Below are 26,517 nucleotides of genomic sequence, written 5' to 3' on the forward strand. Positions count from 1 at the left end.
TCCCCAACAGAGTCAGAGACTTGGAGGATCCCATAGCCACCAAGTGCAGAAGAAGCTAGATAGAACAATATAATTTCATGAATGTCGAGATACACATACAATTTATTACTATTTGTTAGATATTAATTACATTTACAATTCAAGCAACCAATAATTGTCCATGCCTTCAAAAAATTTCGTCATTCTCTATCAACACTTTCAACCTGAAAATAAATTCAAAATCATCAACTAACATGAGATAAAAAAAAATCATCAATTAACCTGAGATACAAAGAAATTATCTAAAATCTACAATGTAAAGAAAATTGGAATATTGAAAACCTCAAAATTCCACCAAAATTCATGAACTTCCGTATAACTTTCAAACTTCACCTATAAACACACATCAAAACCCTGTATTTAACAAAATTAAGAAATTAATTAAAAATTTAAAGAAAGTGAAATAGAAAAAGAAATTATAAAAGAAATAAGAAAGGATGATAGTAGTTTATCTATCGGTTGACTTGGCGAGGGAGTGGTGGATTTTTTGCCGGCGAGGTAGCGATTCAATGATTTGGCCTGATGAAATTAGATGGAAAAGCGGAGCTCACAACGATGGCGTTCCTACTGTGGATGAAAGGTAACAGAGGCGAAAGGATTGTCGCTTGTTGGAAAAGCAGTGAGTAACGGAGGCGAAAGGCGAGGCAGAAGATGGTAGCGGTTGTCGCTTGTTGGAAAAACAGTGAGTAACGGAGGTGAAAGGCGAGGCAGAAGATGGTAGCGGTTGTCGCTTGTTGGAAAAACAGTGAGTAACGGAGGCGAGAGGAGAGGTGGAAGATGGTAGCGGTTGACGCTTGTTGGAAAAGTGGTGAGAAACAATTGGGTTACTTTTCATAGAGTTGCAGTTACTAAATTTATTGGAAAATGGGTAAGGTTTTCTGAAGAAGATAAATATATAAATTAACCCACTAATCAATAAAACTGATTAATGGATTATGGATCCATAATTATCTCAACCGCAAGTAGATCACGTTTTTTAAAATTCCTTAAAAAATTAGCGCAAAAAATTTACCGTTAAAAACTGATGTTTTATATAATATATAGATTATTAACTTTTCCATAGGTGTGGTAAAAATCATCGTAATAATATTGTAACGAGGCAATAAAAAAAAGTGGAGTTCGTTATTGGCTAATGGGAAATGCAATCTAAATATCTAATCCAATACTAAAACACTTTTAATAACATAAAAAATATTGTTATACATCACGCAAGGATTTCCCTCTCTTTCTCTCCCATTTATAACAAATCAACAGAAACCCTTCTTCTCTCTCCATACTGCCCGCGCTCGCGCCTCTTCGAGATCACGTCGTCCAAACCCTAGATTCCGTCGCCGGGGCTGCGGCGGCTTTTCAGAGCTCCAAGGTAAGCTTCGGAGTAGAGAGAGTTCCAAAATATCCAGTTCCTTTCTCGTGCTCTCTGCAGCTAATACGATTTTCTTCCAGGTACGGCAACGATCCGATTACCTTTTAGCCGCGTGTTTGTAGGATTTTTTATGTGATTTGATTGGTATGGAAGATCCGTAGAGTTAGGGTTATTGAGTGCGGGAGAGCGGGCTTTCTGTATTGATGTGTTTTGGGCTGTTATAGGTCGTTTGGTGAGATCGGAGATGGCGGCGGCAGCAGAGGTAGCAGCACAGCCACCAGTTACTGCCGAAGTTGTAAGTGTTTTTTTTTTCTTTTGGTTTTTTTTTTTGTTATTTTTTTTGGTATTGTTAATTTAGCTCTTTGGTGGGGAGAGATATAGGTTGGGAACGCATTTGTGACTCAGTATTATCACATTCTGCATCTCTCGCCGGGGCTTGTTCATCGGTTTTATCAGGACGTAAGTAAGCTTGGTCGTCCAGAAGAGGATGGCTCCATGACCATCACCACCACTATGCAAGTAATTCCACTCTCTCTACCTCTTATTTAGCGATGTGTGTTAATGAGATCTCCCAAAACTGTACTTGATATGAGAAACCCGGTGTGACTCTTTTTTTTGCAATTGGATACATGATTTTGGAGTTGATTTTTTCGTTTGTTTAGTGCATAGAAGGCGGAATTCCTGATCTTCAATGCAGTGCGGTTCCATTTGTTTATGAATTGTTGAGATGCGTTCTTGTAAAATAATTTAGTATGTGTTGATTATTGATAGAGATTAATATTTGAAACTGCTAATAGATTTGAAATAAATCTCTCTTGTGTTGCACAGGCCATAAATGAGAAGCTTCTTGCCCTCAACTATGGTGATTTCAGATCAGAGATTAAGTCAGTAGATTCTCAAGAGTCCTTTAGAGGTGGAATTAATGTTCTACTAACTGGCTATATGACGGCGAAGGACAACTCAGGCCGCTATTTTGCACAGTCTTTTTTCCTTGCACCTCAGGACAGGGGTTACTTTGTTTTGAATGATATGTTTCGGTATCTAGATAGTTCCCCTTCGTACCCAGCCGTGGTCACTGAAATTGTGGTGCTTACCTCTCCTGAGCCAGGTAACCTATATGTATATCTCACTACTTTTCTACTTGTCTATTCATTGCCGATTGTGAAGTGACAATCCTCTACACTTCTACTGCTGCCCCAACAACAGTTCCGGAGAATAATGTTCCTGCCTCTGAGAATAAAACACCTCCCGCAGAAGAAGCTGTGGTAGGAGAAGTTTGCAATCCATCTGAGAATGGTGATGTGCCAATTGTGGAAGAAGAAGCCCCGGTAGCTGAGGTTGTTGATCAAGTAGAAGATGACACATGGATGATTGTTGAATCCAGTGCCAGAGTTGAGGAATTGAAGCACAAAGCACTTACTTGAATCCATCAGGTGTTGGACAAACTTAAGCTTGAAGATTACATTAATTAGATTTTTTTTCCTTTCCTTTTACATTAGAAGTATTTTTAGTAGATGATTCAAAGTGTAGTTAGAGACGATACAATTAGGGATCTTATATCTTTTGATGAGATATCAAATATTAGAAGTTTTTATTAATGAATTTTGATTATTTTTTATTATTTGATGTATTTTAATTTTGTCATATATTTTGGTATTACAAAACATAGGATTTGAATATTATATATATAAAAAAATTGTCATAATATAGGCAAGAAGTTACAAACATGTTGCCTATGAGCGCCCCCGAATAAATAACAAAGACCTCAACAACATACATTTTCCACATAAACAACACATAATGTTTGTTATGTATGAGCTGAATTTGTAATACCCCGACTTTTTCTCATTAAAATTTCATGAGAATTTTTAATTTAGAATTTCATTTAAGTTGTTTCTTATCCAAAGAATTTTTTGAGAAAGTATTTCATACTAACACAAGATTTTACCAAAGTTTTACAAGAAGATTTAAATTATTAAAGTTTTGAGAAAAATTGATTTTTCCTTGATTTGCTAACTAATTTGAAAGTCAATATATGATTAGATTAAATTTCGGTGCGAGTTTTAAAGCGAGAGTCTTGATGTAAAAGTTTTAAGAAATTATTATATTAATATCAAGTTTGGGCTTTAAATTATTTTTCCTAAAGCTTAATTCAAGTTTGAATAAGGAATTTAAGATTGGACTCTTAAATGAAGTTCACAAAAACTTGGGTGAGGTCAACCTCATACCATGAGACGGGTCGGGTCGGGTCGGGGCGCGGGTTTGACGGGTCGGGTGGGTTTTGGGCGCGGGTCTGGGATACCAGAAATAAAGTACACATTCTCATTAATAAAAGTAATAATTATTGTGAACAAATGTAATAATTTATAAACATTACATTTCATCATATCAATAGTTACTTTTCCTCAAGACAATGATTATTTGAATTATTATTTGATTATTTCATCATATCAATAGTTACTTTTCCTCAAGATAATGATTACTTAAATTATTATTTAGTTTTTTTTTCTATATTCTATTTATTTTCTCCGTTATTCAAAGTAATTGTTATTATAATGAAAAGTAATTATTGGCATGAAGAAATGTAATGTTTTTAAATGATTACATTTGTTCACAATAATTGTTACTTTTATTAATGATAATGTGTACTTTATCCCAGACCCGCGTCCAAACCCGACCCGACCCGCGCCCCCGACCCGACCCGACCCGACCCGTCTCATGCTATGAGGTCAACCTCACCCAAGACCTACTCAATGAAGTTTGGGTAATTCTATTCATAGTCTCGGTTTTACTCTGCATAGCCTCAAATAATTGTAGATTTTCTATATTACCTTATAATCTATAACCCCAAATTATTTAATATAACAATCGAGGCAATTATTGACTTTATCTTCAAACTCATCTCGAGTATGCTTCACCATCAAATTCATATGCAACTCACTATTTCTCATGACTTTTTGCTGTAAAATCCATTTCTTGGTTGATCTTCTCTTAGAATTTCATTTCATTCTTCGTCAAAATTAAAACTTTTTTATTTTGGGTGTTAAATTATGAAAATGGCGCTGTGAGTTTTGCAATAGTCACATTTCATGTTGTTCTGGGAGTTCCCAATAAAAAAGGAAAAAGAAATAGCAGAAATTTCTCCAACCCCTCTCGGACCCCATGCAAGATATATGGTTTCTGTCTCATCTTCTATTTGTCTCTATACTATCTTTATTAGTGCTTCACCATTTTTTTTTGTGGTGCAAGTTTTAGATTTCGCCTTCTCTTCTTTACGACCTTAGATCTTGCGGTTTAATTGTTCTTGACTCAACTTTTTTGACACCTGCGTTATTCTAAACTTTACCTTTCTAACACAAATTCTTGAAAGAATTTGGGTTGTTCGGTGTAGGGGATGACAGAGCCTTTGTTGAAGAATTGAATGTCTCTTTCGTGAGTGTGCGATGAGGAGAAGGAAGAGACATAATCGATTGGTGGCGGAAGCCATTTTAGGAGGGAGTGTAGTGATTGTGATCTTCAAAAATTGACGTGATACGCCCAAAACATCAAAAATTGAGATGACTGAGAAGATACGATTCTGAAATTGAAATATGGATGAATAATATATACTCCCTCCGTCCGCCAAGATTATGTAAAAATTACTATATTTGGCGTCCGCCAAGATTATGTCACTTTCCTTTTATGGCAATGGTCCCACCATCCTCTTTAATATTTTATCCATACTAACACTCTTTATTTACAAAAAACCCACTCAAAATTCAATCTCAACCACACATCTCATAAAGTGGTGGGACCCTTTCTCCACTACATCAAAATCATCACCAATTTTATTAAATCCCGTGCCCAAGCAATTTTATATAATCTTGGCGGACGGAGGGAGTACATTGTTTGGAGGCTACGAATTAGTATACAGTTTTAAATTTGGGTTATAAATTATAGGATAAAATAGTAAATGTATAATTATTTATTATTGTTATTTTAAATAAAGGACTATATTGAGTAAAATTGAGGCTATGAATAGAATTGCCCATGAAGTTTTATATGATCTTTCAATTTTATTCTGGGCCTTTAATACTTGGCCAATTTTTTTGTATTTTTCTAAAGCCCATTTTTTTAAGAGCCCAACCCCATCCCTTCTAATAATTAAGATTCTTTCAAAAATTTATTAAGAATGAAAGACGATGGTGAATCCACATATACTTCCCTATTCACACTCCCTTCTTTATAAAGCTCCACTTCTCAGCCAAAAATTTCTCACCCAACTTCATTTGCAGCACACACCACAACTTTATAAACTTTTAGTATCAATTCTCCAGTGTAAATTTCTTTAGTCAGTTCACGGTAAACTTCTACCAGCTAATCTCAATTAAATTTTTTTGTTTTAAAGAAAATTCTCATTAAAATTTAAATGTGATATGTAATCCTTTCCAACAAACAGAACTTGCATAACCTTTTTCATCATCAAGGTTTGGCCCTTCTAACACCTTTTGTGACATAATCTTATGTGCTCGTATAATTACAAAAATAATAGACACGGTCAGTTTCACAAAACATAACCATTTTCGCATAAATCAATTACTACCATCACAATTTGTGTGCGCACATTTTTACATAGTATGATATGGAGACATTTGTTCTATATATGGACTAAGGTTTCCTTTTTAACCAAATTGAAACAAGAGAATAAATGAGATAAGTTGTCATACAAACCCAAATAACATCCTCACAATTTTTGAAACGAGATTATAAATTGAAATATAAAATAATGAGGAAATGATTATCAATGATTATTTTTGAACTTTACTATTTTGCTTGAACCTTGGTTCTGTGTGTTGATGTGAGAGATTGTGGAGAGCAAGGCCTGGGAGAAAGAGAGAAAGTTGGAGGCAGCAGCAACGGTAGCTTTATGGTTGCCGCTGCCCGTTGACTGAGCAAAAGGGTCGGCGGCGGCGAAGGTCCGTGGACTACCGCTATCCGTCGAGAGAGAGAGAGATAGATAGTAGATGGTATCAAAACGAAAGTTCTTGCTTCTGATACCTCAAGTTCATTGATGTTGAGTCTAGAATAACATCTCTAGACTTCAAAATGTATTCGGCAACCCTTAGCTTGTCGCCACACTGCCCTCAACTAAGGTACATTAAAAATGACTTCAAAGTGTTTACTGAAATGCACCACATGAATATGTTATAGAACATAAATATGATTGAGATTAAATATGGACTGAGATGGAACATGCATTGTGACAGAACATGTATTGAGATGAACATGCATTGAAACTGAACATGTATAGAGACGAAACACGCATTGAGACTGAACATGCACTTCTAACATGCATTGAGACGGAACATGTATTGAGACTGGACATGCATTGAAATAAAACATGTATTTAAACCAGAACACATATTGAGACTGAATATGCATTGAAAATGAAAATGCAATGTATCTCAACACGCATTGAGACTAAACATGCATTGAAATGGAATATACGTATTGAGACTGAACATGCAATGAGAATAAATGTGTTTTAAGTCTGAATGCATTGACACGAGACATGTATTGTGATTGAACATACACTGGAGCGAATCATATATGGAGACATTCGTACACTGAGACACAACATGTATGGAACCTTAACATGTATTGAGATGAAATATGCATATGAGAACGAATTTGAGACATAAAATATTTTACCATGCGAAATTATGTACTCATTTGATTTGAAATGAGAAAATGTTCCATGACGCATGATATTTATCACCTAAAGATGGTTTAACCACCACATATAATTATATGCTTTAGTTAGATTCGGAACCTATAAATGACATGATGACTAGACTGTAGGTTCTTGATGAACTGATGAAGAATGACTTTAGATTTTTATCTTTAAGTTTAAAGTATCTTAGAAGAACACTTACGGATTTAGAATAGAAAGGACCGTATCTAGAAAGCATTAAGAATAGAATGACATGGCATAGAAAAGCTTGAACATTGAAGGCATTGAACATAGAGTGGATTTAAAAGGACCGAACATAGACGGTAACATACATGAATGGACAAAACATAGAAATGACTGAGCAATAACACGCAGAATATATGAAGGATGAAACATAAACTAATCTGGGTGTATTCGTTCAAGACTTTTAAAAGTCTGCAGAAATCTGGGTGTATTCGTTCAAGACTTTTAAAAGTCCATATAAATCTGGGTGTATTCGTTCAAGACTTTTTAAAATCCATACAAATCTAGGTGTATTCGTTATTCCATTGACTTAAAATCCGGAATGACTTTCATGGATTTCATCCAAAAAATACACATGACGAAATCCGGCCAAGAACCACGAGAATTGAAATCCACGAAGTTTTAAGCGAGCGCTGAGTTCCAGCGCCCGCGGCCAAGAAGCCAGCGAGCGCTGGAACTCAACAATCGTTGATATAGAAATAATAAAGCCTTCATAAGAACAACTATAAATCAAGATATACATTGCTCTGACATCGAGCAGCAACATTTAATTTCCTTTACCTTCATTGTCTACTATTTGTGAAACATATTATCTAATTTTAACATCTGTTTTGTCTTTTCTGTAAAAGAAAGAACTTTTATGTCTTTGTGATCCAAAAACTGATTCCAGCTTCATTGAAAGCATTGCTACAATCAATCAGCAATGCACGACAAATGGGAAAGATAGACTATTGTGAAGTACCACACTTCCAGCGCTCGCTGGAACTCAGTGGTCGCTGGGTTTCCAGCGGGTGCTGGGACTCCGCGGGCGCTGGTTCTCCACGGGCACTGGTTTCATGGAATTCAATTCCAAAATTATCCCGTAAAGTCTTCGAAAATCAGTGAAAATCGGGGTGAAATCCAACCACGAATTCTTTGAAAGTCGTCTGGAATCTATGTGAATTCCATGGAATTTAAATTCCATGGACTTTTTAAAGTCTGTGGAAATCAACAACGAATACACCCCCCTAAGTTGTACATGATGAACATAGAAAATACGGAACATAGAAAGATAAGATATAGAAAGTATATAAGGATAGAAATATAGAAAGATAAACAAAGAAAGTCAAAGTATAGAAAGTCTGCATACAAAATTCAGTATATCGAAGCACACAGCATGAAAAGGTGAACGTAGCAGCAACTTCAAGCTACATAAGGTCTTTATATCACCAATGTCAGCAATTTTTCACTTAGAAGATTAAAGAATGAGCCCCAACATTGTTTGTTTAAAGCAAAATGACTAGAGAGTGAATAACAATGCCTAATTCCAAAATGTAGTGGTTGAGAACCTTTAACAAATGAGAAAAACCGTTGAGATTGTATACAGAAAACAATAAGCAAGCGCAACAAGTTAATATAATCCTGTTTTAGAATTTAAGAGATGAGAAGAGATTGATGACGATATTTGATCGGAAGATCAATTTTTATGGAGCAAGCAAATTTATTAGAGCATTCACAGTGGGGGGCTTCGACGCCGGTGCGCATTGGGCCCGCACGAGCCCCCCCACCAATGCCGCATCCACCTCACTCATGTCTGGCGCCCAGCTCCGCTCCCACTGTGACAACAGAATGATTGAGAGTGATTTTCACGGTCAAATTAGAAAAAAATGAGTCGATTAAAAAAAAATTGATTTTAAATTCGAAAAATGGCCTCTTTTTTTGGGATTTCGGTAGAGAGCCGTTCAACGACTCTTTTTCAATGTTGTTTTCTTTTTTTTTATTCCTCTTTTCCCTTCTATAAATTCTTCCATCTTTTCCATTCAATTTCACACATAATTCTCATTCGTTCTTCTTTGCAATTTTTTTTTTCTTCACTTCATATATTTTGTGCTACAAAAAAGGATGATAATTGGTGAATGAACCACTCCCAAAATCCCTTTCCCGGTAATGCAAATTCGCCCGGCCAAGCATTCTCGCTGTTCTCTCAAAAATCAAACGGCGTTCTAACGGCGGGTCTTGAGGAAATGAATTTGAACGCTCAATGCGCGGCAGCGACTGAGCCCGTGGTAGAGGAGATAGCGACCATACTGATGACCACCAAACAAAGAGGTGGTTATACTTCAGCCGAGGCGACACTCATTTGTCGTTTGTATGCAGTGGCTACATTTGACTTTGTCAAAGGCGCTGACCAAAAGGGTACCATATATTGGGGCTCTATCTTTAATTACCGAATACAACGTGCAGCGACCTCCCAACACCATTCCATGCGACGTAGTATTATATGAATGCATGATTTGATGAATTTAGATAAATAAGAACAAAAAATTCTAATGAGGCCACGTAGGATTGTAGATGACTGTGGTGCCTACAATACATTTAGTTATAGATTTTTTGGGACGAAATAATAATACGATAACATCAAACAATTATAAGATCGCATATGTTTAAGTTTGTGTATTTTTTGATAATTCTCAAAGTGTATGGGGGAAAAAAAGAGCAAAAGTTCATTTATTTGCGTTGGCAATAACTTATTTTTTAAATATGTTTCAGAATCAAAACGTCGTTTTGATGTCAGATTCAATTTTGACTGAAATTCAAATTGTGGGAAAATTGCAACAATGTTGTGTTTTTTTTTTTTTTTTGACAACTTTCAAAGTTCGTGGGAAAAATAAAATGGTCCAAAGTTCGTGTATTTAGCCGTAAATAACCCCAAAAATTACTATTTAGAAATAAAGAAATGGTAAAAGTTGAGTTCAAGAATTAGATACCAGTATCCTCTGCAACTAGAGCAATCTGATTTCTAATTGATGCGATTCTGTCAGCTATATTGTTGGGAACTAATCCTCCGGGAGTTTTCTACAAATCTGATTGCATTGAATTTTTCAAAATTGGGAAAAAATGGAGATTTCTGGAATGCTCTTCTTTTTTACCGATTGCATAAACATAATTAGTGCACCTTATTGTTATTTATTGATTGTTCAAAATGTAGCCTCCTACCCTTTCACAACAAGTTTGAACTATTTTAGTAAAATGAAGAATATCAAAGTTGACGATGGAGTGAATGATGCATCTTCGCTGAATCACCAATCTCGTACTAAAAGTTAAAAATTCAAACTTGCGAAAATTAAGATGACAATCCAGAACTTCAAAAATTGAGTTGATTGAGAAGATTGCATAATGCAATTCTGAAAATGAAGTATGATATTTGAGGATTATGGACTATAAGATAAAATAGTAAATTTATAGTATTATTATTTTAAATGAGGGTTATATTGAATAAAACAGAGGGACTCTGGCTTGTTTGAGAGCACGGCCCATTTATAGTTGATGCAGCCCATTAGTATTATGTTACAGGCCCAATTTTTTTCTTAACAAAGTGATTTGACGACCCATTTTGAGTTGTAAATATTTGCCTTGTTTTTAATTTCATTTGTGATAATTAAGTTTTTTTTTAGAAAAAAATCATTTCTAATAGTTAAGTTTTTGAATATATGTATTTATAGATTCCTGATCCTTGCTCATAATGAATCCAATTTAAACATAACTCAAAATGGGATGAGTGCATATTTTATACGAGAACTCGAATTTAGAACACAAACTTATTTTCAATAATACATAAATTAAATTTATAAAAACAAAATACACACCAAAATAACAATTTTTTTCCAATATGTTAGTGGAACTTTTAGTTTTCAATCTAATAGCACTTGTATCTTCAACAAAATTTGTTTGGTGGCATTCATTTTTCGTAAAGAACTAATAAATCAAGATCCAATCCCAATTTCTCTCTCCCAACTAAAAATAAAAATAAGAAAGAGTACTGAAGTTAATTGAACTAAAAAAATGAAAGAGGGAGAGAATTTAAGAAGATGATTGGTATGATGGAATGGAAAGAGGGTGAAATGAAATGGAAGTAGGAATGGAATGAAGATGTGAAACGAATGGCAAATCTTAAATGATTCTTATGCTTGGTATGCATAAGGAATACTAAAGGAATAAAATTTTGATTATTTGTTTGATTTCATTCTTATGATTGGTAGCTAGAAATAAAGTTTGAGAATTATTTTATTTTAATAATTTACTTTTTACATCACTTTAAAAGTATAAAAATTATAAATATAATTTAGTAGATAAATATTTTATTGATGTATTTCACGAAGAATATTTGTAAAAATTTAAAAATTACAATGATAATTTTGTGGATGTAATATATAGTTCTATAGGATAAACACTTTTTTTCTTAAAAATTTAAAAAATTGATTGTTGATACATAGATTTAAGTATTTGTAATTCAATTTTTTTATTTAACTTTATAGAACTTAAACGTTTGAATTAATTAATACTTAATTATATTAAGACTAAATACTAGGATTATATAAAATTTTAGCATAAATTTCAAATAACATAGTTAAATTGTAAGCATATCAATTCTCATTTTTAAATAATATTATTTCAGCATAAAAATATATATCTACAAATTTTACAAATTATATATTTTTATTGTATTCGTTATACTGTAAATAGTTACTTTAGTTAAACACATTTTTTAATGATCTGGATGCAATGTTTTTAGTATATATAAGTTAGAAAAAAAAAATCAATTAGTTAGCGTAATTGTTAATGTACAACAAATAAGAAAAAACAAATACTCCATATACTAGATTATTGCTTATATAAGAAACATGAAAGAAAGAAGAACAAAAAAAGAAAAAAATATGTAGAATGTTATTATACATGATTATGCAATGTGTGCATCAATTTCAATCCATATATTACACTATTGCTTATATAAAGTTGATAATATTTTTATTTTTTTATTCAAAAAATATTTTATACATTTTAAGTAAAAAATCAATAATAATATATATTTCATATAAATATACATGTCAAAACTTACATTTAAAAAATAAAGAATGAAATGAAATGACTAATATCATGGTAGGTGAAATGAGTGAAATGAATAATGATTTTAATAGGAATGGCGATTTCAAATAAAATGATGATTCTTATATAAAAAAATATACTCCCTCCGTCCACGAAATAAACTCCTACTTGCCCTCAAATATTTGTCCACGAAATAAACTCCTACTCTGCTTTTTGGACAATTATACCCTCCATTGCTTTTAAATTTGCTACACTTTTATCTATTGGGCCCACTTTATTCCACCATTAGTCTCCCCTAAACTAATTATTATTATTATTATTATTATTATTATTATTATTATTATTATTATTATTATTATTATTATCCTTATTATTGTTATTGTTATCCTTATTATTATTATTATTGTTATGGTTATTGTTGTTGTTATTATTATTATTATTATTATTATTATTATTATTATTATTATTATTATTATTATTATTATTATTATTATTATTATTATTGTTGTTGTTGTTGTTGTTGTTGTTGTTGTTGTTGTTGTTATTATTATTATTATTGTTATTATTGTTGTTATTGTTATTATTATTGTTATTATTATTATTATTATTATTATTATTATTATTATCCTTATTATTTTTATTGTTATTATTGTTATTATTATCCTTATTATTTTTATTGTTATTATTGTTATTATTATTATTATTATTATCAAATTGCTAATTAAAGATTAGTAAAAGTAATCACAATACATAAACACTACCCTTTTAGTTTTTTACACCACCTTTACACCACCTTTTTCAGCTTTCTTAGTCTCCGTGCCGAACCCCAACTGGGAGTTTATTTCGTGGACGGAGGGAGTATATCAAATAAAAGAATAAAATCAAGATAGTCAATAAGAACCATTATTTCATTAATAAAATCAAGATATAAAATAAAAACCATTATATCATTCACGCGTCCATTCCATCGTATTAATCACCTCATACTGTTATGTGGTGGGATATGTCTAAGCTAAAGTTCTATAAAATCCCATAAATTCGTGCATTATTATTAAGTTTTCCATAGGTGCAGTAAAAATCATCGTAATAATATTGTAACGAGGCAATAAAAAAAAGTGGAGTTCGTTATTGGCTAATGGAAAGTTCTAGACTTCTAGAGATCCAATAGGAAATGCAATCTAATCAAATGCTAAAACACTAATCATAATTTAATAACGTACTTAAAAAATATTGTTATATATCACGCAAAGATTTCCCTCTCTCTTTCTCTTCCATTTATAATAAATCATCAGAAACCCTTCTTCTCTCTCCATACTGCCCGCGCTCGCGCCTCTTCGAGATCCACCGCTGCGCCTCCTTTTACGTCGTCCAAACCCTAGATTCCGTCGCCGGGGCTGCGGCGGCTTTTCAGCGCTCCAAGGGAAGCTTCGGGGTAGAGAGAGTTCCGAAAAATCCGGTTCCTTTCTCGTGCTCTCTGCAGCTAATACGATTTTCTTCCAGGTACGGCAACGATCCGATTACCTTTTAGCCGCGTGTTTGTAGGATTTTTTTTTATGTGATTTGATTGGTATGGGAAGATCCGTACAGTTAGGGTTTTTGAGTGCGGGAGAGCGGGCTTTCTGTATTGATGTGTTTTGGGCTGTTATAGGTCGTTTGGTGAGATCGGAGATGGCGGCGGCAGCAGAGGTAGCAGCACAGCCACCAGTTACTGCCGAAGTTGTAAGTGTTATTTTTCTTTTGTTTTTTTTTTGTTTTTTTTTTGGTATTGTTAATTTAGCTCTTTGGTGGGGAGATATAGGTTGGGAACGCATTTGTGACTCAGTATTATCACATTCTGCATCTCTCGCCGGGGCTTGTTCATCGGTTTTATCAGGACGTAAGTAAGCTTGGTCGGCCAGAAGAGGATGGCTCCATGACCATCACCACCACTATGCAAGTAATTCCACTCTCTCTACCTCTTATTTAGCGATGTGTGTTAATGAGATCTCCGAAAACTGTACTTGATATGAGAAACCCGGTGTGACTCTTTTTTTGCAATTGGATACATGATTTTGGAGTTGATTTTTTCGTTTGTTTAGTGCATGGAAGGTGGAATGCCTGATTTTCAATGCGGTGCGGTTCCATTTGTTTTTGAATTGTTGAGATAATTATTTTGATAGCGTTCTTGTAAAATAATTTAGTATGTGTAGATTATTGATAGAGATTAATATTTGTAACTGCTAATAGATTTTAAATAAATCTCTCTTGTGTTGATATGATGTGATTGCACAGGCCATAAATGAGAAGATTCTTGCCCTCAACTATGGTGATTTCAGAGCAGAGATCAAGTCAGTAGATTCTCAAGAGTCCTTTAGTGGTGGAGTTAATGTTCTAGTAACTGGCTATATGACAGCGAAGGACAACTCAGGCCGCAATTTTGCACAGTCTTTTTTCCTTGCACCTCAGGACAAGGGTTACTTTGTCTTGAATGATATGTTTCGGTATCTAGATAGTTCCCCTTCGTACCCAGCCGTGGTCAATGAAAATGTGGCACTTACATCTCCCGAGCCAGGTAACGTATATGTATATCTTACTACTTTTGTACTTGTCTATTCATTTCCGATTGTGAAGTGACAATCCTGTACACTTCTACTGCTAGTTCCTGCTGCCCCAACAACAGTTCCGGAGAATAATGTTCCTGCCTCTGAGAATAAAACACCTCCCGCAGAAGAAGATGTGGTAGAAGAAGTTTGCAATCCATCTGAGAATGGTGATGTGCCAATTGTTGAAGAAGAAGTCCCGGTGGCTGAGGTTGTTGATGAAGTAGAAGATGACACACAGATGATTGTTGAATCCAGTGCCAAAATTGAGGAATTGCCAAAGAAATCTTATGCCTCTATTGTAAGTAGGCCATAAGTAATGGAGTTGAGCTCTTTATCTTTTGTCTTGTAGTCCTGTGGTTATCATGAATAAAGTGCTGATGAACTGTTTGCATGGTTTGTTTAGAATTTAGAGTATGCAGCTCTCTCTTGTTTCAAGTTTGAGATCCATAAATATACATAATGTTCAGGTGATGCATCTCAAGGAAAGTGTTGCATCTTCCCCACCTCCACAAGTGGCTCCTCGGAAAGCTCCACCAAAGATTGTAGAGCCAGTGCATCCACCTTCTGCCCCAGCAGCTGATGGACCTATTTCTGGTTCAGAATTTGTTGATAATGGAAACAACCCAGAGGGTGAAGGCATGATATTGCAATTTTTTATTTCCTTTCAGAGAATTGGTTGTCTAGGCTTGAGTCATACTCTCTTCTATCTTTCTAACCATCTGGTCCTTTATTTATGCAGCTGATGGTTATTCAATATACATAAAGGGCCTCCCTATGAATGCTACTGAGAGCTTACTTGAGGAAGTATTCAAGAAATTTGGCACTATCAAGAGTGATGGAATTCAAGTTAGGAGCAACAGAGTATGTTTAAATCCGACAGATGTTTTCAATTAATTTAATTGTGGAACATGCAAGTGATGCTTAGTATGGGATCAAATCTTTAGACATGCAAAATAACAATCCTAACTATTCTTGCTGCAGCAACAAGCCTTCTGTTTTGGCTTTGTTGAATTTGAGGAGGCAAGTTCTGTACAAAAAGCTCTGGAGGTATGTTATAATATATGCTCTTATGCAACATGAATCTCATGATTCTGTCCCTAAACTACATATATATAAGACATATATATGAATCTCATGAATCTCATGCTTAGGGGCGCGCTCCAGTGAGACCCCATAATTTTCGTGAAACACTAGGACAATGAATAAGACATATAATACTAATGAACAAAACGTATATCTAATGAACAAGATGTATATATTGATGAAAAATAAAATTTAAAAAATTCGTAATGAATAAGACATATATACTGATGAACAGGGCCGTATATACTGATGAACAATGCAATATATGCTGATGAATAACAAAATTTAAAATATTCTGCTCCCTCCAGGATTCGAACCCTGTGAAAAAAAATCACCCTCCAGATACAATATCAGCCATAGGATTGATAAAATAAATGCACCAGATCGTGTCCTAGATCTCACTAAAATTAGATTGGATGGGGACTAGTCTCCCCCTGCTACTATATAGTTCGTTATTGCTGGCCTTCATTTGAGTGGCCTCCTTGCACAAACCTTTGGGTTGAGCTTATGTTTTATGTATAATTTTCTGCATATTTTGTCTCAATCACTTCACCCTTGGACAAGGTTTTATATATATGACGGAGCTTCCTCTGTATTTCCTGAATAAGCTTATTCATCTCTATTCGATATATCACCTTATACATTGAAATAAGCCCGTTTTTGGAACTTATTCATAAGCCCTCATAAGACTCTATTCAGGAATCAATCTCCATGTTAATAGAGTTCTCCCTAAGAACATTAAATTTGACATTTCAGGCTTCTCCAGTGACAATTGGTGTACGCCAAGCATTTGTTGAGGAGAAGAGGTCTACGAACACTCGAGGAAATGCCAAGGGGAGATTTCAATCTGGAAGGGGTTCTGGATTCAGAAATGAGGGAGTAAGAGGACGTGGGAACTACGGAGGTGGAAGGGGTTACGGCAGGGGTGATTTCAATGGCAGGGGCGAGTTTGGTGGCAGGGGTGGGAGGTCCTCAAATCGTGACGGATATCAGAGGTCTGAAAACATGAGCAGCAATGGAGGCGGTGGCCGCATGAACCGCACTGGTGGCTTTGCCAATGGCAACGCAAAGAGTATGACGCCTCGGGTTTCTGCTACTGCTTGAGCGATGAAGGTAGTGAGCGTGTTTATTTTAGTTTTTTTTTTTTTTTTATTTCTAGGGAATTTTACATGGTCAAGATTATTTTTGCCCGAAAGTGTTCAATATCGCCGAATAGCTAGCCCTCTTCTTGCCGGTTTTGTTCACAGTTTTCCCATTCTTGGGTATAGTTTTATCAGTAGATGAGATTATGTAGGTCTTTTTTTTTTTTTTGGAATTAGCATATTGGCTGATGAAAAAATTCGAAGCTTTTTTTGTATTGGGCCCCATTCATTGGAATGAAACTTGGTTTCCCGTTAGATTTATTGGTGTTTTGACAGTGGTGATTTTATGTTATTTTTTCACATTCTGGTTCTTTATGGGAATTAGTTGTTACCAGACCATCATATATCAGGCAACATATGATGTTTTGAGACGAGATAAGATCATCGTAGTGCTGCAATAAATTAGGCATCGAAGGTTTATTATTTCCTCCATCCACTAAAATTGTGTGATTATTGTTATTTTCGTTTGTCTACAAGTATTGTATGTTTTTCTTTAAATATTATCCCTTATATTTTAAATTTCATTCACTTCATATTTATAAAATTTTCAACCATTTAACTTAGGTTTGATATTTTTTTAATTATTTGTTAAAATTTCATTTCATCATACGTAGATACATGGACGGAGGAAGTATTATTTTCACTGCAAAGAAATTGCGATGAATTGTTGTTGGGCTGGTTGAATCACAATACTCCAAATATTGGGCTGATCACTCACAGATCCAACCTACATATTGCTCCACCCATGCTTATTTTTATTTTTTTTAAGGGAATGCTTGAAATTATTGAATGGTAACAACACAAATATTTGAGTTAAAAAAACAAACATAAATATTTAATGGCTAATAATTGTAGATTTTACTCATTATAAAAACAAACATAAAATATTTAATGGTTGGATTCTCTTCCTTTACATTCACATAAATTCTCTTGTTAGAAAATCTTGTTTTTATATAAAAGATAATGTTCAATGACACGACGATAACGACAATAGTAATAGGGATATTTCTACTTACAGTTATTAACTTTTCTCTATTACGAAAACATCTGCAGACTGCAGCTCAAATAAAACTGCCTCATAAAGTTATCACAGATTACCATATGTATATTCGCCAAATAGCCGAGTTAATTCGTTTGTTTATGAATAAAATTATAAATTCGAATTCCACCCATATTTTTCAAATTAAATAAATCGGCGCACGACTTAATTAGTTACACATTTAACACCCCATGCCCTCAAGTAATTTTCGTGATCCAAGAAAAGAAGTACTATGCTAACTTGGATATATTCTTATTAGTTGGATCTTTTTTTTTTCTTATTAGTTGGATCTTAATGTAGGTGAGACGAACTCAAGCACGTGATTCCAAAAAAAAGTCAATCTCGTAGATCCCATCAAATTCCCAATAAATGAAATAACCAGATCACACAGAAACTAAACGAGATAGAGATATATTGGAGTACATTATTTGGTAACCTTAAAATCATTAAAAAAAAATTATAAAAGGAAGATGAAGAAAACACAAACACCTACTAGAAAATATATTTACCAGTTAAAGCAAATTTAAAGAAACACAAAGAGTAGAGAATGAAGAGACAAAAAAGGAGTAGTATCTAATATCTATGATCACCATTGTTATGCACCTTCTTGCTATTTTTGGTACGACTATGCAACCATCCGATCCCTTTGATAGCCTTTGAAATCTTGAGAAGATTAGGCCTTCCGACGCCGAGATTCATCTTCCCCGCCGACATCTTGAGCGCCTGCAAGCAGCAGAGATTCCCTCCAACCTCATCGTCTTCCTCCATCTCCACTTCTATCTTCTCTCTCTTCCTACTTGTCTTGCTCGACTCCACCTCGTACGCCTCCCACAGCGAGTCCATCCCTTCTCCGCCGCCGCCGTTGTGCCTATCCTCGAACAGCTTGCACGCCAGCGTCCTCTTCCACTCTCTCTCTCTCCTCATCGACCCGTAGCTAGAGAGAGACTGTTGATCATGAGACTGCGATTTCGAACCAATTCTATTACTATTATTATTAACACATGCTGCTGCCTCGGATCCATTGACGAACAGTGACTTCTGCTTTTCCACGGCTTTATCGGATTTCGCGCTGCGTGGCAGTGGCTGCTTCTTCTCTTCAGCATTCGATGCCAATCGCTCGAACTCGTCGAGAATCTTCAAGAAATTCTCCAGCCTCTTCTCCTCCATCACGACGCCGCCGCAAGGAGGAGTTTCGGACACCTTTTCTTCGCCGGAATCCTCGAATTTTCCGGTGACGGCGATGGGAGCTTCCTCGTCCGGGCCCGGCAACGAATTCAGCTCCAAAATTTGATCTTTTGGGGGGGTTTGGTCGGAGATTTGGGATGGGGATGGGGTTTCTTCTGTCACCGCCGCCATTGAAGGAGGGCAGAAGAGGATATCGTAGATTCCGAGGTCGTCGTAGCGCTGGGGCTCTTCTTCATTGGGATGATCTAATTTATTGAACTGCAAGCTTTCAAGGATGGAAGTGAAGCGGGTTTGGGTGTGGACGAGGAAGGCGAGGAAGAGGAGGGAAGTGGTGAGGAAGAGAGGAGAGAGAAAGGAGATGAGGGTGAAGAGGTAAGGGGAGAAGAAGATGAAGTAGGAGAAGTAGAGGGGATGAGAGAGAATGAAGGAGCAGAGGAGGATCAAGTCAGAGATGATCAGACTAGAAAAATGACACTTGGAGCTGCACAGCTCAGACATTTCTCCAAGTCTAGGGAGAGAGGGTAATAGAAAAATGGGAGATGGTGAAGAAATGGGGAAGAAGAAGACCAAGAAGAAGAAGGAATCTTGTTGATTGGGAAGTGTAGTGATGGAAGTAGTGAATGCGGCGTGAATAAAGGGAAGATAGATTGATCATGTAATATAACTAACTAGCGACAGACAATGCAAAGAAAAAAGGGCGATTTCCTTTCGAAAGAAAGCTTTTCTTGCCTTTCTTTATTGCATCGAACAACCGAAAATTATGGCCTTTTCTTTTAGTCTATGTGAAAAGGATTGGCGTTGGGTTAAATTTTGATTGCGTTTTTAAGCTCCATTTTAGAAATGTGCTCATAAAATCTATTTTGGATTAAGTATGATAGTACATCTGCTTTTTTTTTTTTTTTTTGATCAATAAAAAATTCATTAAAAAACTGGGGTGGTACTAGGAGTACCAAAAACATCAAATAAGTGGTGCGAACTCGTTAGAGCACCACAAGGTAAAAGAAACATTGAACTCGACAACATGGAAGATTTTGTTCCAGCTCCAAAGCCTCCCTTTGACCTCATTAACAAGATTGGACACCTCCCAATTCTTGTTCTCAAACCTACTCTCATTCCTATACTTCCAGATCAGCCAAACAGTCCCAATCCAAAGAGCTTTAAGGAAGTTCTTGTTTCTTTTACCTCTTCCTCCTCCAATGAAAGATATGAAATGATCTTCGACTTTTTGTGGTTTAGCCGTTTCCATTCCAATCCATTGATGGATTTTGTCCCACACGCGATCGACTTTCGGACAATGGAGAAAAGAATGTTTAGCTGTTTCCTCCCTCCACACACATGCATTGCACCACTGTTCTTCGGCTGGGATGAGGACATTCCTTTTGAGAAGGTTTTCGCAGGTTGGCAGCCTGTTACAAATGCTTCTCCAAGCTGTCACTCTGGCTTTGTGAGGAGCCGGTGCCGTCCACATTTGGGCAGTAGCTTCAATGTGTCTCCCAAAATGATCACCTTCCGCCTTTGCGCACTCCTCATAGGCCGCTTTAGTCGAGAAGTTCCCCCCCGCTGCGTTCTTCCAGCTCCAGCCGTCCATAAGTTCTAGACAAGGAGAAAGCGCCCCAATGACTGACCTCAAATTTTCCTCCATCTCCTTCTCCCTCTCCCTCAGCTCCCTTCGCCACTTGAGTGATAGTACATCTGCTATAGGGAATTACAATGGATGATCTAATTATTGTATAGACTATTTTGGATATAGTTAAAAATAGGAGAAAATGATGATTATATGAATCTTAAAGTTAATTAGTTTGTTGTTGTGAGTATTAAGTGGAGTAGTTATATTAAATGTTGCATGTATATGTAGATATGTAGTAAATATTGAATCATTTATGGTATAGTACGTCAAGCACGCAAGTATTTCTTTCGTCGCATAATTAACAAAATTAACCCAACCATCTTGGAGGAGTTCCAACAAAGTCAAATTTAATTGATGAATTCATCAGCAACGGATAGACACATATACCTACAAGAACGTCCACAATTATTTTTGGGGGGATTATTGAACAATTAAGTTATATTTACCTGTGCTCTTGAATTTTTATTAATTTTGCATTTGAGAGTCAATTGTTCCAGAAATATATAATATGCCCTGGCTATCATTTTGCAGCATCTTAAATTTGGCGAATATTGATATTAAATAAATCAATTATTCAATATCATCAATTACAAAATTCATCCATTACCACACATGAACAACATATATAGAGCGAGAAAGTTGTATATAAATTGAACTGAGTTTATAGAACGCTTCCCTTCAACCACTAGGTAGCAATTCTATTAAAGAATCGAAAAATCATTTTTGATCATTAAAAAAAAAACCAAAGAGCACGTTTTAACAAATTATGAAAGGGCACGAATAGATCATGCACCATAATGGGAGAAATAAGTATTTCATTTAATTTTATTTAAGGCAATTAATTAATTACCGAAATCCAAATACCTTTCAGTAGTCGGCAAAAAGCCCAAAGTAGACATACATCACATGGCCAACAAATAAGAATTAAATTTAGAGTTTGGCAAAGTCAAGGGGCTATAAATTTCGTTCAATAATAACACACTTTGGCATTATACTCTCTGCCTCGACATTCTTCACCATACAAAAAGGCAAAAATTGGTCATATAGAAATAATGACATGTAAAGACAAACTTGACTAATCCGAGTTCTATATGGCAAAGAATATGCATAAAAGCATCATGCAAATAATCAAAGTGTACAAAGCATCAATCTATGCACAAATGTATAGTAACCTAGTCGTTGGAATAGATCATGACTGTCGACTAAAGTTAGTCGGTTAGAATACCATCAAATATCTTTTTAATCGAACCCAAAACCCACATTTTCTTGATCTAGCTATAAGTCTACCACAATAATGTCGAGATCAAATTATCAATGTTGGTAGTGATTAATGTGGAGCATCAATAATGGGGGAAGTACATAAGATAGGGAGGTTAATTGATGGTGAATTCTAAAGGGTTTTTTGGTTTGGAAAAAGGAAGCTCCAAGTCTTCACCTTCACATGGGAAGCCACTCAATTACTACTCCATTGCACACACCACTTTTTTTCACAACCACCATCTAGCTTTATCTGATTAGGGGACCCCTAATTGTCTGCTGTGACCATTTTTACAGTATCAATCTTGTGAGAGCATTCACTAGGTGAAATCCCACAACAAACTTTATCAGGCAAGTCAAGGCTTTCACAAGTGTAAAGCATAAAGTAATTCTTCTAACATCTAAAGACAGCAACAATACAAGATTTTCATGATTATAAAGCAGACAGTAAAGAGGGAAATAATGCAGAATCCTTCTACTTAGACATGTATGTTTTTCACTTCGGTGAATCAGATCAAGAATCACCCGAATCTAAATTATAGATTGAGACTATATATCAACATAGATGCATGTCATAACATCCAGGAAAAAGAATAGGGAAAAAATAACAGGATTAACCCCGAAATATGAACCAGCAAAATGGCTCCAAACTCAAAGCACATAACATAAAATGCATGAGTCAATCCCTAGCGACATCACATAAGAGCACCGAAGAACTTGAGACAAGTAGATTTATCAGCCAAGAGCTTCACTCATCAAAACCAACAATCTTGTTACATATAGTCTATAGAAATAAACTCGACATTCAAGCTTAGGGAGTTACAATATTATTTGACCATCAAACACTTGGAAACTCCATTCAAGCTAGTTCTTGCATCATGCACTCTGTTACTCTGTCATAACAGGTTTGTTCTCATTTGCCTTTGGCCTATGTTCCTTCGGCTTCTGCTCTTCAGTTTTCCTTTTGAAAATAATTAGCACCAATGTCAGGGGAAATTAAAGTAGGGTATCACTAATCTTATTCCTGTTCTACTGAAATAATGCATATGGAGAAATTTAACTACAAGTTTCAAGCAGAAGAGAAAGCACACAGCAGAAGATAATACATGTGGCACCAAGCAAAATTGGCATAAGAAAAATTTCCCGATTTGTACACAGAATTACATTTATAGAGCGCTAAATTGGGGGAAATTCTATTATAAAATATCTCAGGTTAGAACTACTGCAGAATCAATTAACATTAGGCTATATGGTTTCTTCTTCACCAAATAAGCTGGCAAGCTACAATAATCAATTAAACAAGAATATGCAAGAAAACAAACGGTTAACATTTGGACATGGAATTACATTTCTAAATAATTTAATCGGGGGAAATTCTATAAACACTCAATATAATCACAAGGTGCTCGAGTTAGCTACTGCATAATCAATTAACCAAGCAATATACGATTCCTCCAGATAAGCTAGCGAATTAATCAATAAACACTGGAAAGTCCTCAACATAACGATCAGCAGTGTTCGCTTTTACATATAAAAATTGACAGCATAGGGCTTCCGAGAAATTTCTCGTAATTTTTTTAAAACAAAACTGAAATTTATTGTGAACAATGATAGACTCTGAAGGCCCAAGACATTTAGATAGCAACTAACAATCAACAAAACCTACGGAAAACAATTTTTTGCAAATTAAATGAACAAAAACAAAAAACTAGAGAGCTTCAAATTCGGAGGAGAAATACCTCTTGTCGGAGGCGCCACCTTTCTGGCTGAGGAACGAACGGAAAAGCGGAGAATTCACGTCGTAAATCATTTTGAGAGATCAATTCAACGGCGCAGATAAAACCCTAATTTATTCAAACTCGTACCCTAATTCGCTTTGTCTCGAGCAACTTCGATTAGATGAAAAGGAACGTTATTTATTGTTTTTGTATTGGGCCAAAGGTTTATAAGGCCATTACTACTTGATATTAGGCCTAAGCCCAATAGTGCTGTATACATTGTCCAAAATTAAATAAATTTGATTCAGATATAAACTGACAGTTGCCAACTTTGCAAATTTGAAATCTATATATACTACTTCCTCCGTCCACCAAATATATGCCACATCCATTTTTAATAGTAAAGTCCACACCATTCCACTCACATTTAAAGTGAGACCCTTACTCCACTATCAACTTCACTCACATTTTATTAAAACTCGTGCCGAAAGTAAAGTGGCATATCTTTGGTGGACAGAGGGAGTATAAAAGATCAGTATAACGGTAATTTTTTACCCTCAAATTTTCTCTCTCTCATTATTCTCTAAATTTAACCAACTTCTCTCACTTCTAACCCACTCTCTCTCTCTCTCTCTCTCTCTTTTTCTTTTTCTTTGCAAGTTTTCAATTTCTATTTTCTTTTCTTTGATTTTTTTACATTTAGAATTTTTTTTCCTAAAATTTATATAGTTAAATTAATTAAAATTTATTACGCATATCAAATTAAATATCATAACATGAGCTTTAATTTAATTTATAAAAATATAAATAAAAACTTTAAAATAAAAAAGAAGATATTCAAATTAATTTTTTTAAAATTAATCTCTTTCTCTCTCTTATTTTATAAAGGAAGTTAGTTTTTCATCTTTTTTGTTATTTGCATAAAATATTTTATGAAATCATGAAATTATGTACATTTTATTATGCAAGACTACAATTATTTTTATTACTCTTTTATTTCAAGTTTTTATTTTATTTTTTCACTATATTCATGTTTTAAACTTGCATAAGTTTTTCATAATTTCTTTTTGTGTTATACTTATGGTTTTTTTTTATTATTGTTATTAGTGTAGAGAGATACAGACCATAGTGCATTTAATTATTTTCATATGTTTAGTCGTATGTTTGGATTGCTTGAATAGATTATTTCGTATTGGTTATATATAAAAATATGAAATTTAATGATATACAATTGAGTTTTACATGAGTTTTAATTTTAATATATTTTTTTTTTAAATCCAACTTGGTGTAGGAATTTATATTGGTTTATTTTAGAATTCTTTAATCTAATAGAAAAAAAAAAAAGATAAGTTCATAGATCTGTAATTTATTTTTCATGTAAAAAAAGTAGAATTGAACATATGATTTATATTTATTTAATCTAACAATATTTGTTTTGTAATATATATATATATATATATATATATATATATATATATATATATATATATATATATAGCAATGGTTCAATGAAAAAGCACTAAATATGAAAAAGAAGGGAGAAGTAATCTTGGCCTATCATTTTAATACATCCGTTAATCTTGGCCCTTCATTTTAATTCATCCGTTGAAGGGCATGTTTGTAAATTGCTTATTTACCATATACGTTTGTATCCTTATTTAGTACTAATCAAATCATTATAATATTAGACGATATTTAGGAAGATTCAGTTACATCTTATATAATACATTGAGCATAATTAATTGAAAACATGTTCATAGTTTTTCGGTTGAACACATGGAGTTCGAAACATAAACCCCCACATAAATGTTCGTAAAATGTTAACATATTGTAATGAGTTCAACGAAGTTTATCATATGTTCAATATATTTTTTGAACTTACTGTGTACGCACTCTATACGAAGTGAGAAGCTCAAATGTTTTAAGAAGTGAGAAGCAATCCTAACCCTTTATTTAACAAAATCAAACAGCTATCATCTAATCTTATACCATACGTCCCTTCTATTAAAAAGGACATTTTTATAATCTCCAATTTTGATATAACCGTATATGTATATATTGATTGAACTATTTTTGGTAGATTAAAATTTTATAATCCAATTTTTGATTAAACTATCATTATTATTCTTAGCCAAATCAAAATATTTTAGGAAGATTTTATTGAAAATACGTTTTTTATATTATTAACTTTACGTTTCTTCTTCTCCTAAATTGAATTATTCACAAAATTATATAATGAAAATTATTTGATTTATTGAACGTGTATCACAAAGTAACAAACAACTCCATTGTTTGTTATATTTTTAATATGTTTGTCAGAAATGCATTTTATCTGATTTTTATTGAACTTGTATCACAAAGTAACGAACAACTCACTTTGTTCGTTATATTTTTTAAACACGTTCTTCAAAATTATATAATGAACGTTATCTGATTTTTATTGAACTATATCACACTATTTAACGAACTTAATTAATGAATATATTATATATTTACGTTGAACTTTCACAATTTGATGAATCTACAACTTAGAATATTTAGAATGATACAACATAATAGATCTACCAATTTTCTTTTCATATTCATCACCTTTGCTATTCTAGCTATCATACTACAACAAAATACACAAAAAAAAAAAAAAAATATATGTGCAACATTCTTTT

At 34.2% G+C, this 26,517-nt stretch overlaps 4 protein-coding genes across 4 annotated transcripts; 2 read left to right on the forward strand and 2 right to left on the reverse strand.

The window, feature by feature from the left end:
• Positions 1-1,234: 1,234 nt before the first annotated feature.
• On the forward strand, positions 1,235-2,981 carry LOC131023370 (nuclear transport factor 2-like). Its single transcript, XM_057952911.1, has 5 exons — positions 1,235-1,402; positions 1,627-1,697; positions 1,784-1,921; positions 2,231-2,510; positions 2,609-2,981. The coding sequence occupies exons 2-5, from the start codon at positions 1,647-1,649 to the stop codon at positions 2,824-2,826; spliced, it is 687 nt and encodes a 228-aa protein (XP_057808894.1). The 5' UTR covers positions 1,235-1,402; positions 1,627-1,646; the 3' UTR covers positions 2,827-2,981.
• Positions 2,982-13,417: 10,436 nt separating this feature from the next.
• Positions 13,418-17,283, forward strand: LOC131023362 (nuclear transport factor 2-like). Its single transcript, XM_057952905.1, has 9 exons — positions 13,418-13,721; positions 13,870-13,940; positions 14,020-14,157; positions 14,493-14,772; positions 14,860-15,101; positions 15,271-15,439; positions 15,543-15,664; positions 15,785-15,850; positions 16,643-17,283. The coding sequence occupies exons 2-9, from the start codon at positions 13,890-13,892 to the stop codon at positions 16,988-16,990; spliced, it is 1,416 nt and encodes a 471-aa protein (XP_057808888.1). The 5' UTR covers positions 13,418-13,721; positions 13,870-13,889; the 3' UTR covers positions 16,991-17,283.
• A 1,170-nt stretch (positions 17,284-18,453) lies between these two features.
• Positions 18,454-19,974, reverse strand: LOC131023376 (uncharacterized). The gene has a single exon (XM_057952917.1). The coding sequence runs from the start codon at positions 19,748-19,750 to the stop codon at positions 18,641-18,643; it is 1,110 nt and encodes a 369-aa protein (XP_057808900.1). The 5' UTR covers positions 19,751-19,974; the 3' UTR covers positions 18,454-18,640.
• Positions 19,975-22,867: 2,893 nt separating this feature from the next.
• LOC131023380 (wound-induced basic protein) lies at positions 22,868-24,059 on the reverse strand. The gene is made up of 2 exons (XM_057952920.1): positions 23,876-24,059; positions 22,868-23,097 (listed from the first exon to the last, which is right to left on the reverse strand). The coding sequence occupies exons 1-2, from the start codon at positions 23,944-23,946 to the stop codon at positions 23,025-23,027; spliced, it is 144 nt and encodes a 47-aa protein (XP_057808903.1). The 5' UTR covers positions 23,947-24,059; the 3' UTR covers positions 22,868-23,024.
• Positions 24,060-26,517: the final 2,458 nt, after the last annotated feature.

Source organism: Salvia miltiorrhiza, chromosome 1 (genome assembly GCF_028751815.1).
Source record: "Salvia miltiorrhiza cultivar Shanhuang (shh) chromosome 1, IMPLAD_Smil_shh, whole genome shotgun sequence".
Classification (NCBI taxonomy): Eukaryota; Viridiplantae; Streptophyta; class Magnoliopsida; order Lamiales; family Lamiaceae; genus Salvia; species Salvia miltiorrhiza.

Coding starts and splice junctions, on each gene's coding strand:
- LOC131023362 (XM_057952905.1), top strand. CDS start 13,890: ATGGCGGCGGCAGCAGAGGTAGCAGCACAGCCACCAGTTACTGCCGAA. Junction 15,102..15,270: donor AGAAATCTTATGCCTCTATT/GTAAGTAGGCCA, acceptor CATAATGTTCAG/GTGATGCATCTCAAGGAAAG. Junction 15,440..15,542: donor AAACAACCCAGAGGGTGAAG/GCATGATATTGC, acceptor TTATTTATGCAG/CTGATGGTTATTCAATATAC.
- LOC131023380 (XM_057952920.1), bottom strand. CDS start 23,946: ATGATTTACGACGTGAATTCTCCGCTTTTCCGTTCGTTCCTCAGCCAG. Junction 23,098..23,875: donor GGTGGCGCCTCCGACAAGAG/GTATTTCTCCTC, acceptor TATTTTCAAAAG/GAAAACTGAAGAGCAGAAGC.
- LOC131023376 (XM_057952917.1), bottom strand. CDS start 19,750: ATGTCTGAGCTGTGCAGCTCCAAGTGTCATTTTTCTAGTCTGATCATC.
- LOC131023370 (XM_057952911.1), top strand. CDS start 1,647: ATGGCGGCGGCAGCAGAGGTAGCAGCACAGCCACCAGTTACTGCCGAA. Junction 1,922..2,230: donor CCATCACCACCACTATGCAA/GTAATTCCACTC, acceptor TGTGTTGCACAG/GCCATAAATGAGAAGCTTCT. Junction 2,511..2,608: donor GCTTACCTCTCCTGAGCCAG/GTAACCTATATG, acceptor CCCCAACAACAG/TTCCGGAGAATAATGTTCCT.